This window comes from Rhinichthys klamathensis, unplaced genomic scaffold, assembly GCF_029890125.1.
Source record: "Rhinichthys klamathensis goyatoka isolate OS25496 unplaced genomic scaffold, OSU_Roscu_1.1 h1tg000538l_1, whole genome shotgun sequence".
Lineage (NCBI taxonomy): Eukaryota > Metazoa > Chordata > Actinopteri > Cypriniformes > Leuciscidae > Rhinichthys > Rhinichthys klamathensis.
The window spans coordinates 387,805-405,236 of record NW_026607013.1 but is presented as its reverse complement, the minus strand read 5'-3'; the positions used below and the strand labels follow the sequence as shown (position 1 = coordinate 405,236).

At 40.8% G+C, this 17,432-nt stretch overlaps 1 protein-coding gene across 1 annotated transcript; it reads left to right on the top strand.

Moving 5' to 3' along the window:
* Nucleotides 1–1,879: 1,879 nt before the first annotated feature.
* Nucleotides 1,880–3,304, top strand: LOC130073383 (zinc finger BED domain-containing protein 5-like). The gene has a single exon (XM_056238749.1). It carries the CDS (start codon nucleotides 1,880–1,882, stop codon nucleotides 3,302–3,304), a length of 1,425 nt encoding a protein of 474 aa, XP_056094724.1.
* Nucleotides 3,305–17,432: the final 14,128 nt, after the last annotated feature.

The window sequence follows — 17,432 nt, the reverse complement described above, 5'->3', positions numbered from 1 at the left end:
CCTTATCTACATTAGGTCCACAATGATAATGGCAGGCAAATGAAACCATTTGAAAACAAGACCCTTGGGGGTGGGGCAATTATTAATTATTGTTGACTGTTGTTGCCTCCTATTTAATGGCAATCATTAAACTTAATAATAACAGTCATACTTAAAAAAAAAAGAAAGAAAAAAAAAAGATAAATATTTGTAATTTGATTCATATTTGCAATTATAAATAAAAGTGGATTTCAAATCAGCTTCTTCTATAGCCAGATGCCATGTGATTTATTTTAATACTTTACCTCTGTACAGATAAAACGTTGTCGGGATAATTCCGGTTCATGTGGCTACGTGGAAGCGATAAATAATTATTTATTATAAATGTTTAAGGCCAGACAGGTAGTTTGTTGAGGGTTGATTTGTGAAGAAGGACTGCACGCCTGCGCACATATATTCAAATGCCATACCTATGGACTGAACATGTGATGCGCGTGTGCACGCTGTCGGCGTTTTCGCGGGTTTGTAGGTTTGTAGAGATAACCTTTTTTAAAAAAAAAAACATTTTCAAGGCTTGCACCTTGGGATCTATTTCAGGGTTTGTGTTCTCGAGCCACCAGGCACTGTTTTGTGCGGATGAGCGGGCCGGAGCACTTTGAGTGTTTTCTGTTAGAACGGTGTCGTGTTAGCGGCCCCTATAAGTTAATAACTAATGATCTTTGCAATGGAAGTGAATCAATCAATCAAAACTAACTTTAGCTGGACAATAACTTTATTCTAGAGCTGCTGCAAAGCCAAAACTATCTCTGTTACTGTAATTTCCTACTATCACTGTAAAGCTGCTTTGAAACAATCTATATTGTTAAAAGCGCTATATAAATTAAGGTGACTGACTATGTCTAAGTTATCAGAATTGTGGGTAACACTTTACAATAAGGTTTCATTAGTTAACATTAGTTAACTACTTTAGTTAACATGAAATAAGTATGAGCAAAACCTACTTCTACAGCATTTGTTAATCTTAGTTAAATGTTAATTTCAACATTTACTAATACATTATTAAAATCAATTGTTGTATTTGTTAACATTAGTTAATGAACTATTACATATCATGATCAAACAATGAACAGCTGGATTAACATTACTAACATTAATAAAGATGGATTAGTACTGTAACAAATGTATTGTTCATTGTTAGTCCATGTTATTTAATACATTAACTATTAACAAATGAGACCTTATTGTAAAGTGAAAGTAATTTAGTTTATTTTAATATTAAAAATTGCAAGGTTTTTATAATTGCAGCCATATGACAAATTAAATATTACATTTGCAGTAATAACTTACTTGATCAGGCTGAAAATATTACTGTAAAATAGCTAAATTGATCATTCTTTGCATTTCTTTGTGTTTTTACATGTTGGAAAGACATTTTTGCCCTTTTACAGACCTTGTTGTTTACATGGTATTACCATTTAATAGCAGATGGTATCAATACAGCACAAACCTGTGAGGTCAGTGAGATGCCACAGGTTTAACACGGTAGTGAAACTCTAGGGCAATTTGACACCACTATACTCTGAATGCAGCAGACTATAGTCACACTGCATTTTAAACATGTTTTAGGCCTATGTGAGACTATGTTATAATATTATAACATTATGCATATTATGCTTCAAATTTTATTTAAAGTGAATGTTATTATTATATTATATTATTTTGGTCGAATATATTAAAATGTGTTTTATACAATGGTGTGTAGCCTATATTATAGCCTAAATCTTGTGGTACACCCATAATCAAAGCACAGGAGGCTTCATATCATGCCAGCCTCCGGATTGCCAAAGCTGGTAAGCCGCACACAATAGGGGAACAACTGTGTCTACCTTTAGCCAAAGAGATGACACGCATCATGTGTGGAGAGAAAGCTGCCAAAGAGTTAAACTTGGTGCCGCTTTCAAATGATACTGTGTCACGGAGAATAAAAGACATGGCTGACAACGTTAAAAAGACACTGATTGAGCGCATTAAAAACAGTCGACATTTTGCCATCCAGCTTGACGAGACTACAGATGTCGCAGATTTGGCCAATTTATTGGTTTATGTCAGATATGAAAATGATGGTTCAGCTCAGGAGGACTTTATGTTCTGCCAGTCACTTGAGACCAGAACTACAGCAGAGCACATATTCCAGGTACTGGATGCGTTTATCCAAGAGAACGGACTGGACTGGAAAAAGTGTGTGGGAGTGTGTACAGATGGCGCGAGGGCTATGACAGGTCGTCACAGTGGAGTTGCAGCTCGCATCCGAGAGGTAGCACCTGAGATGCGCTGGACTCACTGCAGCATCCATCGTGAGGCGCTGGCAGTGAAGAAGATGCCTGATGACCTGAAGTCTGTGCTGGACTCTGCTGTGAAAACTGTGATCTTCATTAAGGCCAGGCCAATGAATTCTCGCTTATTTAGTGTGCTCTGCGAGGAAATGGGCAGTGAACATGTCCAACTCTTGCTTCATACTGAAGTAAGGTGGCTTTCAAGAGGAAAGGTGCTTTCAAGGCTTTTCGAATTGCACAAAGAGGTCCAGATATTCTTACAGGACACAACTTTTCCCATGACAGACATTTTTGAGGATACTGTGTGGCTCAGTCAGCTGGCATACTTGTCTGACATTTTTTCATGTTTAAACGAACTGAATTTGGGACTACAGGGACTCTCTATCAATGTCTTTGACGTACAGTGCAAAATCAATGCTCTGCTTAAAAAGTTGAAGCTATTTGAAATCAAAGTCAAGACAGGTGATGTTTCAGCTTTCCCTGCTTTGGAGAGTTTTCTGTCTGACAATGACCTGACGCTTGATGGTGGAGTCAGGGAGAACATCACTGCACACCTCGTGTCGCTCAGACAACAGTTCCTTGATTATTTCCCAGTGATGCCTGAAGCTGAAGCTAGCAGCTGGATGAGAAACCCTTTCAGCATCGACACCTCTCAAATGGCTTCAGAGGACTTAACTATTGGTGAGCAGGAGAGTTTAATAGAGTTGTCTTGTGACGAAACATTGAAGGCAGCTTTCAGAAAGCAAACATTGTTGGACTTTTGGATAAAGCAGCACAGTGATTACCCTGTGCTTTCCGACAAGGCCGTGCGTTTTCTCCTTCCTTTTGTGACCACATATTTTTGCGAGAAAGGCTTCTCTTCAGTTGTTGTAATAAAAACAAAGTACAGAAGCAGGATGGACGCTGAGCCAAACCTGAGACTGAAGGTGACCTCCATTGACCCAGACATTTTTGGACTGTGTTCACAGAGGCATGCACACCCATCACATTAAGCTCATGTTAGTAGCAACATGTACTTTTAAGTACAATACATTTTCATTTAATCAAGTACAGTTTTTATTTCACTTTTAGGTGCAATACATTTTAACTGAATCATTATTTAAGTTTTATTTTATTAAACTCTATGTTAGCAACACAGTGCAGTGTTGATTTTAAAACTTGTTACAATGTTTAAAGTGGCTGGCAATAATAAATGTTCTTATTATAAATAAAACTGCCTGGTTTTTGAGCCTGCCTGTGCATAACTGTAGCTGAATAGTTAGGCCTACTACTACTGTATTTTAATGTTGGTCGTTATGGTGGTACTTGGAGAACCAAATATTTTCTGAGGTGGTACTTGGTGTAAAAAGTTGGAGAACCACTGGCCTATATGATTTGTTACAACAGAGATCGCCTAAAACATGAGTTCTACAGTACTTAAAAGTTTTTATTTAAATTGTTTTCCAAGTCCTCTGTGTTTTATGTTTTTATATTTCACTCTAAATCAATTAGTGTTAGGCTACTCAAAATAAATAAATGGAATTGCTGTGTTTCGCTATTCCATTTAAACAAAGGGACTTGAAAAAACCAATCTGTTCCACTGCAGCACAGTTCATATTACCATATGCAGGCACTGTGTTGTATTGTGTAATCAGGGGTTCGTCGATAAAACAAACTTTTCTTCCACCGTCATGAGAGCCCAGTGCACTTAATATAATGACGCACACCAGGACAGGATGTCTTTGGTGACTCCAGAGGTTATTTGAGATCTGAAATGTAGTGGTGTAATGCATTTATTACTTAGGAGTAATGAGGACCACTCTTATGTGGTTTGTTATCTGACTGTCCAAGGGGAGTATAAAAGAGAGCAGCTCGGTTAGAAGGTAATAAGCCAATAATTTCCCTTCAGCCCTCATGAGATTTATTTCCTTTTTTTTCTTTCACCACATCCACCATTTGCTTGAACTTTATCTGCTCCTTGTTTTCTTTTATGATATCTATATCCATCTGTTTTGTGCACAATGAAATGTGTTATCTCCTGGAGATTCTGTCACTCTGACAGTGCAGTCCTTTCTTTAGGGAGTTCCGGGATCAGGTCATTGGCAAGATCTTCCCCTTCATTCCTGTGCCTTTATTTAGATGGTCAGTTTGGTATTGCTGGCATTAGCAAATCATTTCTCAGCATTTTTCCATTCCCCTGAAATCTCTTTTGCCATTTACTAAAATTCATGCCAATACCAAATGAATGCTGTGCCCTTTACAACAGTTAAATCTTTCAGCTGAAAACCACAATTACATGGGTTGGACCACAGATTTATAGGAACAGACATAACTGTATTTCCTATAAAATAGTTACAGTTAGGACAATTATTTTTAGAAAGAATTGTTTGTGTTAACCCTCTGGTATTGTTCATTTGGGAGTCACACTTGTTGTTCGCGGTCAAAAGTTTTTTTATTTTCAGTAAAATCAAGTAATATGTTTTTGTTGAATAATTTAATTTTATTTTTATCTTGAGATAATTTTATGTTACTAATAAATATGTATGCAATAATTATGGTCATTTTTCCCCATTTAAAATAATAATAAAAAAAAATGTTTTCTAATGTTTTACAATTATTTTTCAATTAAAGCTGTATTTCATGTTAAAATAGAAACAATGCCTTTTCATTTCTATTTTTGAAGGTAGATTAGTGTAATCTGATGGGAGTAAAAAAAGAAAAACATCTGCAATGCCATTGTGTAACCACTAGTTCCCTTCCAAAAGCTACTCTCGATGCTGCATACTAATATGCATTGGGAAAACATCTTTGTTTGACCGGTTGTGAAGCATGTGTGGCAAACACGCCAAGAACTTGGCTTAAATAACCTCCGAAGATGACGTCATTGGAATGTGCGCTCGTGAGAGGCTACAAATAGACATGAAATATAGGTGCGCCTTCAGGTTTATTTGTCTTCAGAGACCGCATTGTGTGTGTGTGTGTGTGCTACTTCCCTGTCCACTTTGATAGGAGTTAGAGTTCCAGTTTTTGTCACGGTTCGTTAATTCATTGTTTCCTTCTCGTCTCGTGTCATTGTTATGTGTGTATGTGTGTTTGTGTGTGGGCGTGACCGATCCTCCCCGCTGATCAGCAGCTCACTGATCCTCGTTAGCGGCGCCAGCTGCAGCTCATCCACTACTCATCTTGTTTCTCTTCTCCATTGTCAGATCGTTGTTTGATGTCTCCCGTGTGGTGTGTTTCTCCGAGTTCCTGTCTTGTGGACTTCCTTGATTACCACAATAAAAGAGTTAACTTGCTATTGCTTCCTGTCGTGAATCATGACAGATGTCAGTGTGCAGAATTTTCTGAGAGTAAAACGAGAAAAAGTAAAGAGTAAAAGAGAACATCATGTTGCAAACAATCAGGAGATGCATGCGTCCGTGTTCATGGACCCATCCCTGATTACGATTTGAGCATGGCAAGTTCAGAGCACTGTGAGTTGTTCTCTATTAAAGTGCTCCATGCTCGTCTCGCCTATTTTGAAGGGAAGGCCCCCACACTAGGATCGTGGGGCTCGTGAGTTAAAATCTGGCTCACGAGCGGAAGACTGGTCGGCACCCAGCCCCAGCCCGGTCCAGCTCCTAAGCGGAGGGAAGCCCAGAAGCAGAGTGTGGCAGGTTGCGCAAGACGCCACAAGATGATTGTGTCTCAGATCCAACACAAAGATTGGTTTGTCACAGTTTATCATAAGGATGCATGTTTTTGTATAGAAATTCTGCCACAACACAGGAAGTTCCTGAGGTTCGGTTTCAGGGGATTACCAATAAAGGGGTTCTTCCATCCAGCCTACCCTTGTCACCCCGCCCATACACAAAATGCATGGATGCAGCTCTGGCTCCGCTGCGACTCCATGGCATCCGCATTTTAAAATACATAGACGACTGGCTGATTTTAGCCCAGTCTCAAGAGCTTGCGCTTCGACATCGGGATGTCGTCCTCTCTCATCTTTAGGGATGGGAATTGATAAGAATTTAACGATTCCGATTCCATTATCGATATTGCTTATCGATTCGATTCCTTATCGATTCTCTTATCACCACAGATCATAATTACGCTGGCTACACAAACAAAATTGTACACTCACTGTTCCTGACTGCAACAAATGAGAATGAAATCATTAATATTGTCAATGACTGTAAAAATAAAAAGTCCACAGATTGGAACGAGCTCGATATGGCCATAATTAAGAAAGTAATATGTAATATAGCAACACCTCTAACCTATATCTGCAACGCATCTTTCTTAAATGGAGAAGTCCCTCAGCTCATGAAAATCGCAAAGGTCACTCCAATTTATAAAAACGGGGATAGTCATCAATTCTCAAACTATCGACCTATTTCTATACTTTCTCAATTATCAAAAATATTGGAAAAACTTTTTGTTGCACGCCTGAATAGCTTTATTAGTAGCCATAACTTACTTCACGACAGTCAATACGGTTTTAGAAAAAATAGGTCAACTGCCCATGCATTAATTGAGCTAATAGAATATATAAGTGACAAAATTGACAGCAAAATGTACTCGGTGGGTATATTCATTGATCTCCAAAAAGCGTTCGATACTATAGACCATGAAATGCTTTTACAGAAACTACAACAAAATGGGATAAGGGGTCTTGCATATAACTGGGTTAAATCTTACTTAACTGATAGACAGCAATTTGTACAGATAGGGGAGCAAAGATCAAGGTGGAGAAGCATCACTTGTGGAGTCCCTCAAGGTTCGGTTTTGGGACCAATATTGTTTCTGTTGTACATAAATGATCTATGTTATGTATCATCGAAACTTAAACTTATATTATTTGCAGACGACACAACAATATTATACTCGGGCAAAAATCTTCAGCTACTTGTGAATGAGATCACAGCGGAGTTAGAGAAACTTAAAAAATGGTTTAATCAAAACAAATTATCATTAAATATAATGAAAACAAAAGTGATGTTATTTGGTAAACATAAGGAGGATGTACAGTTCCAAATCAAAATGAACGAAACCGAAATAGAAAGAGTAAAAGAGCATAAATTCCTAGGAGTGATTCTTAGACACGATATTAGCTGGAGACCACAAATAAACAGCATACGTACTAAATTAGCAAAAAATATTGCTATTATGAATAAGTGTAGATATCTACTAAACCAGCAAGCTCTCCTTATCTTGTACTATTCGCTCATACTTCCTTATCTCAGTTACTGCACGGAGATCTGGGGAATTACCTACAGTAGCCATCTAGTGACTTTATTTAAATTACAAAAGAAAGCTATCAGGATAGTGCACAATGCTGGGTACAGGGACCATACTAATACACTGTTTATAAAATCTAACCTTCTAAAACTTGAAGACTTAATAAGGCTAAAAGTGCTTTTAATTGTATTTAAAGCTAGAGCGAACCAACTTCCTAGCAACATCCAGCAATTATTCATCAACAGACAAGGCGGATATAATTTGCGGGGAACGCTCAATTTTAAGGTGCAACGTGTTCGTACTACCCTTAGGAGCCAATGTGTCACTCGGAGAGGTGTGAACTTATGGAATGGCTTAAAGGATGAATTAAAGAATGCTGTAAATTTCCATCATTTCAAAAAAATATATAAGAAAAGTATCTTAACGCAGTATGTCACATGTAACCACTAAGCAGTATTTCTGTCACTGTCTATTAAAATGAATATATAATGTTAAACGCAATATGTCAAATGTAACCACTAAGCAGGATTTCTGTCGCTGTCTATTAAAATGAGTAAAATATATCATATCATGCTGACACAGCTACTGTCACCAATATCTCCATATGATCTATCATATTTAAAATTAGGAAACTAGTTAAACTAACGCTATTTATTACCATTGTCATTACTATTGCAACACACAATAAACAAAAGAGAATTAGGGCAGACGAGACATGGACCTGTCGGGTGAAGGGCCCCCTTCTCCAGACTGGCTCATGAAACACCGTCTTCTTAAACGCATCACACTGCAAAGGTTGCAAACATCACCTGCCTAGACAATTATTTAGGGTAGCTGGGCGAGCCTGTTGGATGGGGGCTAAGACCCACTCCCAACTGGCCCACACCCTGGCTTTTTAACGCACAACACAAGATAGGATACACCTCATAATTAAAATGAATGTTGCAAATGTATACCCAGTTGATGTAGAGAATAGTAATGACAACAAGGTAATAACAAGAAATAATGTGTATAAGGTAATTTTTTTTTAATCTTATACATTACTGTTAATAATGATGATACTTCTGAATCTAATACTGGCATAATAGAATGGATAAAAATTAAAATAAACATATGGTTACCCAAAAATTACAATAATAATAATAATAACAACAATATTTGAAAGAAACAAACAATATGGAGACTGGTCATGTCAGTTGTGTCAGTTATGATTGTTTCTGTTTTTTTTTTTTTTTTTTTTTTTTTAGTTTTTTTTTTTTTTTTTTTTTTTCTTGTTTTGTTTTTGTTTTTGCTAACATCAGGCGTAAATCTTCTTATGAGTACTGAGAGTATTGAACTTAGGGGTAGGCGCACATAAGCTTCCTTGCTTCAGCCTACCCCTTTTGAGCTTCCATTATTGTGTAATCTTAAGACTTCTGTAACGAACATGATTGTGAACGGCTCAAAAAAAAAAAAAAAAAAAAAAAAAAATATCTGATCAGAAGACACAGAACAGAGTATTATGGGTGTGAACCTACACTGGTCTCATGGTTCGGTTAGTTTCGATTACGATTATCATGTCATCGATTCAGTTCAATTCGATATCTCGATGCATTACATGCACTGCATCATCAATTTTCAATTTTACTTCAAAAGTGATGTGTGCGTGCGTGTGTGTGCGTGTTCGCCTGTTCGGGAAGTCGCAGTGACAGAAACAGTGACATTCCAGTTTAAGTTTCATGGGACTAAAGTCTGTTTATGCCATTAAGAAAATGAAATTCTGTAAAATAAATTTTGTTTTTAAAAAAATGTTCATTTAAAAGCAGTGCTCATTCATCAGTGTATAATGTTACACGTGTTGCTGTGTGGCCAAATGTTTCTGCATATTGGAGGTAGTTCCCCCCTTTGACGAAATGGAAATTTTACAAGTGTTGCAAGTGACCGTATTGTTATGAGGCGCCGTCATACTCTCGTTGAGTATGTGCGCGAGTTTGTGTGTGTGTGTGCTCGCGTCTCATATGAGTATGTGCGTGGCGAGTTTGTGTGTGCGCGCGCGTCTCATATGAGTATGTGCCTGGAGAGTTCCGCGCATCTCGTGTGTGTGTGGAGTTTGCGTACAGTATGTGCGTGAGCGACTTTAGGTGTGTCGTTGTGCATTTCATATGTATTTGTTTGCGCATTCAGCAGTATACATGTATGTTTGACTAGTAGTGTTTTGCAAGTGTTTCATATATGTGTGCGTGAATGAAGTTTGATTAAGCTCTAGACGGACCCTCATATATTGTCGTCTTTTCGCGTGAAATATAACCAAACTGTAGAGCGCTTCTGCCTCGATGCCGTGTTTGCTGCGTTCTGAACCAAAACAACGCAGCGCGTGTGTGACGTCATGACACATTTGCAACGAGCGGAACCGATAAGCGGAATCGTTAAGCAGGCATGCTAACGGTTCCAAGGAATTGGTTCAGGCACTGGTTCTGAAGAAGAACCGGTTCTCGATTCCCATCCCTATTCATCTTGTATCTCTGGGGTTGAGACTCAATGCCAAGAAAAGCGTTATCTCTCCTGCCCAGAGGACAATGTATTTAGGGGTTGTATAGGACTCGGTCAGCATGCGGGCACAGCTGTCTCCTTCACTTGTCAAGTCCATCTTAAACATCCTGAGCAATATCAGGCTAGGTCAGGAAATTACTTTCCACCACGAATGAATGAATCAGTTCCGGTCGGAGAGCACGCTGGCACGGTTTGGTTGCCGCTTCTCCCTCCGAGTCTATCTAATACTGTTGGATGTAATATTAATATTGTCGAAGTAGTGCAAAACAGTTAGCTATATTTACTGACATCTCGTACAAATGCTGCTGACTGCCTGTTGGCTCCGGTTGAAACGTCTTCATTTCACGTCCTTGGTCTGAGAAATCTGTCACTGGTGCCGTTCGTCTCTGATGTGGTAATACGTGTTTCCCTTGGAGGGCCTGCTTGTTACCTGGCTAACTACGAGGTGGATCCACCCACGTACACCGTGTCTTCCCCGGTCCGCTCTGTGCTGCCGGTTGCGACGCGCTGATACTCACTGGCATCTCAGCACCGAGTCTGTTGGTTCTTCCTACTGAAACGTCCCCATTCCACTGTCCGTGGTTTGTGAAAGCTGTCCCTGGTGACGTCTGTGCCTGCTGTGGTGCTCTGCCTGCTACCGGGTCATCTACGAGGCGGATCACTGTGTGTATGTGTGTTTAGCCTGGTGCGCTTTACGCACGCATACACACACTCATCGGTGGTGACACGCGGATAGTTACTTACTGGCATCCCAATCTACTGAACTTCGAAATTCAACCTACCTAGGGGGTTTCTAAATACTGCTGTTAATATGAGAATTAACATGTGTCTCTGGTGGATTCTTTTATGCTCTACTGTCAGTGCCACTTCAGCACTAAAATACTCGGCAGCGGAGCTATTGCGTCTGAACTCAATGAACTTCAGGACTCCGCTGGCTCTGTTTGCCCATCGTGATGTTCTTTCCCGACCGAGATACATCCACCGTGGATCTGGACGATCTTATACATCCAGTAAGTCATCCTCTGCTATTAGTTTGATTTGGTCTAAAGTTCGTCCCTTCTCCTCCACCGGCCGTGGAGTTAATCCAAATCATGTGATTCCAGTTACTAAGGCAACGCTAAACGCTAGTTTTACTGACTGTTTTAAATGTGGACTTTTTAATGTTCGATCACTTACAAATAAAGGTCTGCTGATAAGTGAGTTTATTAGTGATGGTAAACTGGACATAATGTGCCTCACTGAAACTTGGCAACAGCCTAATGATTATTTTCATCTTAATCAAACAACTCCTAATGGTTATACTTACATCAGCCAACCTCGCTCTAGTGGGCGTGGGGGTGGGCTTGCTGTTGTCTATCGTGACACGATCAAAGTTAAAACAATCAGTATACCTCATTTTTCTTCTTTTGAATGTTTGGCTGTTAAACTCCATGGCTTTCAACCGTTGGTAATTTTAACACTCTATAGGCCACCTAAACCATCTGATCTCTTCTTAACTGAATTTTCTGCATTAACCCTCTAGGCGCCACGGTCGAGTTTACTCGACGAGATGCGGCTCTGAATAAAACGGCCGATTTTGTCAAATTGGGTGTCAAATTTCGTTCGTCCTCCCTTCCACTGGATGGCAGACATGTCATACTTCATCCCCAAATCAAAAAAACGTCATGTTTCTATACAAAATGTTCGAATTAGAGCGCATTGAATCAGTGCGATCAAAAGCGGAGCTAGTGTGCGAGTGAGGCATGTTATCAGATCCTCTCCACAATCGCGGCGACAGTATTGTGGTGGAGACTTTGTCTAATGCCACTGGGTATGTTAGACGAGGTCGAAGTATTCATAGGAGAGTTAGGAGACAACGTGGAGGCAGGGTCAGGAGTCGCAATGACAATGACAGCAGTCCGAGCTGTGCACACTCGGCGCGCTCGCGCGAGGCAGATCTGGGCGCGCTGCTAGTATCATCTCACTCATGATCTGTGCCTTGCCGTGGCGAGTGAGCGTTTGAACTAAACAGGTCGTGTCTACTTGTGTTTGTATGTCATATGAATAAAATATATTTGCCCCATACATGGAATCAGAGTGCCTACTGTATTTAGTAAATGGAAAATCTCTACAGCAAAAGGCCAATCACTACATGCATTCGGTTTGTTTCTACCATTTCTTAGTAATGATTTACACAGTTTGTTTACTACTTACTATATACCTGAGCATTCAGTATTGTGCAATATAGCATACAGAAGGTGATGGACATTTTGGGGGAAAAGAAGTGCTGCATTTTATCATTTAAACATGTGACTTTTCATGAAAATTCTATAATACAAGATATGACCACCATATGACGTCATAATATACAAATTTCGATGGGAAAATGTAATCCCTACATAAACTTTGGGTCTTCCTTAATATTTCTCTAATTTACAGAAAGTCTCTATCTTTTATCACTTTTAAGATATAGCCTTTAGAAATTATGATGTCAAAATCGAACGTTTTAGGAAAAAACCTCTGGCGCCTAAAGGGTTAATGACTTCACTAAATGTCTATTCTCCCAATATATTACTTGTTGGTGATTTTAATATTCATATTGATGCCACTACTACTTGTTCCTTTGCTGCAGATTTTATGTCATTACTTGATGGTCTTGATGTCTCTCAAAATGTCCATTTTCCCACTCACAACAAAGGTCATACTCTAGATTTAGTTTGTTCAACTGGTATTGTTCCCAGCAATATAACACATGCTGAGTTCCCAATTTCTGATCACAAAGCTGTTTTATTTGAAGTCTCTGTCCCAGTTTTCAGGTATAAACATCAACGCACCATAGCCTATAGAAACATAAAACATATTAATCCTTCTGACCTTGTGAGCCTCATAAATTCATACTCGACTACTGACTCCCTCTGTCCCTGCAGCCTCATCACTCATTACAATGACTGCCTATCTTCTTCTCTTGATGCCTTTGCTCCCATTCAAACTCGTTCTGTTTCCTTCAACCGCTCGGCGCCGTGGTACACACCTGATCTCCGCCAGTTAAAAAGATGTGGGAGACGCCTCGAGCGCCTGTATAAACGGACAGGCCTTGTATCTCATGCACAGGCCTACAAAGACCACCTTTTGCTGTATAACAACACCATTTCTGCTGCTAGAACATCTTACTATTCGAACATAATAATCTCTGGAAATAACAATTCTAAGCTCCTGTTTTCTACGGTAAACCGGCTCCTTAAACCACCAGAAAATGTATTCTCTGACCCCTCAACGGACCTCTGCAACAAGTTTTTAAACTTCTTTCTTGCAAAAATCCAGGGAATACATCACCATTTGCTTAATATTCCTAGCACTCCAGCTCATAGCCTGACCTACATAACTGCCATGCAGGGCTCTGCTTCTAACCATCTCTCTCTCAAACTTCACCTTGACCTCAGAGAACCAGATCAATGAACTTGTCAGCAAATCTAAAACATCTACTTCACAATTAGACCCTATCCCTACCAGTCTTCTTAAAGCATGCCTGCCTTCCATCTCACCATTACTCACTACATTAGTAAATTCCTCCCTCTCCACAGGCATTGTACCGTCCACCCTTAAGACTGCTGCTGTCACTCCGGTTCTCAAAAAGCCTAATGCGGATCCTGATGACTTCAACAGCTACCGTCCCATCTCCAACCTTCCTTTTGTATCCAAGATACTGGAACGGGTCGTGGCACATCAACTACATCACCATCTCATCTACAATGATCTGTATGAACATTTCCAGTCTGGTTTTCGTGCTAAACATAGCACGGAAACAGCATTGGTAAAAATCACCAACGACCTACTCTGTGCTGCTGACTCTGGTCTATTGTCCATCCTGATTTTACTTGACTTGAGCGCGGCTTTCGACACCATCTCTCATCCCCTCCTCATTGAACGTCTCGCCAGCATTGGTATCATGGGGGATGCACTCTCCTGGTTCTGTTCATACCTCACGGATCGTCAGCAGTTCGTACAACTCAAACACTATAAATCGGCCTGTGCGCCTGTGCCTCAGGGTGTCCCCCAGGGGTCAGTGTTGGGTCCACTCCTTTTCATTATATATCTGCTACCCCTGGGGATGATCATGAGACACCACAAAATTAATTTCCATTGCTATGCTGACGACACCCAGCTTTATATTTCAACTAAACCTTCATCTCCCCTTCCACCCACCTCACTCAGCAACTGTCTTCAAGACATTCAAATTTGGATGAACACAAACTTTTTAAAACTCAATGCCAATAAGACTGAAGTCCTGCTTATCGGCTCCAAATATACCCTCTCAAAACAGCAAGATCTTAATTTAACTATAGATGAGACCATGGTCCCTCTGTCAACCGAAGCCAAAAGCCTTGGTGTCATTCTGGACAGTTCACTCTCATTTAAATCTCAGATCAAATCACTTACCCGGGCCTCCTTCTTTCATCTCCGAAATATTTCCAGGCTTAGACCCTCATTGACACAAGCCAGCACTGAAATCTTAATACATGCCCTTGTCACATCTCGTCTGGATTATTGCAACTCCCTTTTCATCGGTCTCCCCTCTAAGCTGATAAATAGACTTCAACTCATTCAGAATTCTGCCGCTCGAATCCTCACTGGTCTCAGACCATCTGATCATATCACACCTATCCTAATCACTCTACACTGGCTCCCTGTGCACTACCGTATTGATTTTAAGACCCTTGTCATCACCTACAAAGCACTCCATAACCTTGCACCCAGTTATATTTATGACCTCCTATCAGGATATGTTCCTACACGCTCCCTTCGCTCTTCCTCAACTGGACTACTTGTCACTCCCAAATTCCGTCTCTCCACCATGGGGGCCAGGGCCTTCAGTTGCGCTGCTCCAAGACTTTGGAATGCCCTCCCCTCCTACATTCGACAGGCAGACACAGTTAATTCATTTAAAAAATGGTTAAAGACCTATCTCTTTAAGAAAGCTTTTAATCTTTAATGCATTTTAGTTCTACTTTACCATAGTTACCCTTCTGACACTCTTTTATAGTGCTTTCTTCTGGCGTTCTTAGCATTTTGCTGATTTGTCTAATTTGTAACATGTATTAGCCTACTATGAATTTAATGTATTTTAACGGTTTTCCCTTTTGTTCAAACATGTAAGATGTCCTTGGGTGTTTAGAAAGGCGTCGGCCAAATAAAATGTATTATTATTATTATTATTACCACGTTCAAAGAATACAAGGTCTTATGGCAGCTGCATCCACGGTGATACTTATGGACCTTCTGCACATGAGACCGTTTCAGTTGTGACTCAGGGCCAGTCCCCAAAGTCAAATAAGTGTTACGCGGCATGGGCTTCATATCCCTTCTATGTGGCTTAAAGGTATCGACTCATTTTTTTATTACATAACTCCTGACACAAATTAAGACATAACTGTCACTATAAGTTTCTCAGAATAAAATAGTTGTCAAATACTGAAACTTGAGTCTTATGATTTCCATTACACGAGAGTAGATGTTAAAACTTCATGCTGATTTGTACTCGGCTTTCGCCAAGATAACCAACACTAAGACGTAGCTTTACAGTAAACTATGCTTCACCCATTTACGCTTCTTTCCATATGGTGGTGTGACTCCCCTTCTGTCCGGCGTTAACGACTGCAGTGTACTTGGCGCGTTAGCACACACGACGGCTGCAACTACAGTGTGGTCTCCCTAGTGGACCAGCACGTCAACCATCTGGATTGAGCCAAGTAGGGGACATCTCTAGGGTCTTCAAGTGGGCACCTTCCGTCCTCAGTGTTTCGTCGACTAGCCCACGACACCTCAAGAGGGCTCGACAGTGACTCTGGCGTCCCAGAGTCACCCCCCTCCGTCCCCCACTCAACTCAGCCCAGCTTACTGACCTCTACATCCCTCCTGCTGCTGAGACCTAACCACAATCTCTCCGCAACCCAACCATACGCGACCCGTTTGACTAAGGCTGTCGAGCCCCACTGGTGCGTTAATATGCAGTTTCAGTGGCAACGGTTCCGTATGGCATACCACCTACCGCAAAACACAATATCTGCCCAACCACCCGTCATTCACGCAATATACGCAGGAACGTAATGACTGTAAATACTATACAACCTATACAAATAAACCAACAGACTCTTCAAGTTTTCAAGAATTCTACGAAACCGTAGCGTGGCGGCCTGTACACAGCCAGCTAGAATCTTTCCGTCTCAACCACAGCCAGTTGCTGCTCCTTTCTGCTGCTTCAGATAAGTTATTTGCTGTGCGACGCAACTCTTGGCCACTGAATCCGACGTTCTGCTTCAGCGGCCAGATGAGCATACCGCAGTTTCTTCCTCTCATATGCCTCATCTACCGCATCCTCCCATGGCACTGTTAACTCTATCAGTTGAACAATGCGTGCTGATCCAGACCACAAAACAATATCTGATCGTAGGTTAGTGGTGGCAGTCTCAGGTGGAAAAATAAGCCGTTGATCAAGATCAGCCAGCATCTTCCAGTCCCTAGCAGCTTCCAGTTGTCCTGGGCGAGAATTGGTGTTAGCACCTTTTCTTGGTGGTTGCTCGCCTGGGCGGAGGAATATTGTCTTCTGTGTGTAATGTTTTGCTAGAACAGGCGGCAACTTATTGGTCATACTACGATTGCCTTCCAATGCTAAAGGCAAACATCGCAATACTTGGTCATGGTGCCAAGTAAACCAACCTTGGCTAAGAGCCACCTTACATCCTGTCAAAATGTGCCTTAATGTGGCAGGTGATGAACACAAAGGACAAGGGGGATCCTCTCCTACCCAGAGGTTTAGGTTCTGTGGTGATGGGAGAACATCATATGTTGACCTAATAAGGAAACTGATCCTACTCTCTTCCATTGACCAAAGGTCTTGCCAGCCCATTTTGCGTTGTTCCACACTCTCCCATCTCATCCACTCTCCCTGCTCTCCCTGCTTGGAAATGGCCTTTATACACCACATCCTCTCCTCCTGCTTTCGCACCTCGTTGACTACCAGCTTCCTCCTTTGAGCTGGGCCTGCCTTGTGCCATTTAGGAGGAGCTAAACTGAGCCCAAACCCCCTCTTCCATGCTGTACCTGTCCCACGATATCCCCAATTTGAAGGTCAGCCTTTACCTCTACTACAGATTTCTTTGCTGACCACTTTCTACCAGTTTTTAACACAGGGGCTGCCTCCCTTACACATTTGTCACGTGACTCTACTAAGGTCATTTCCAGTCTGACCTTGGCACACTTAAACTCCTCGGTTAAAGCAGAGACTGGCAGCTGCAATATTCCTTTACTATAAAGTCCCACTCTGCTGAGGCAGCGTGGAACTCCCAACCATTTCCTGATGTATGAACTTATTAAAGCTTCCAGCTTATCCACTGTTGTCAAAGAAACCTCGTACAC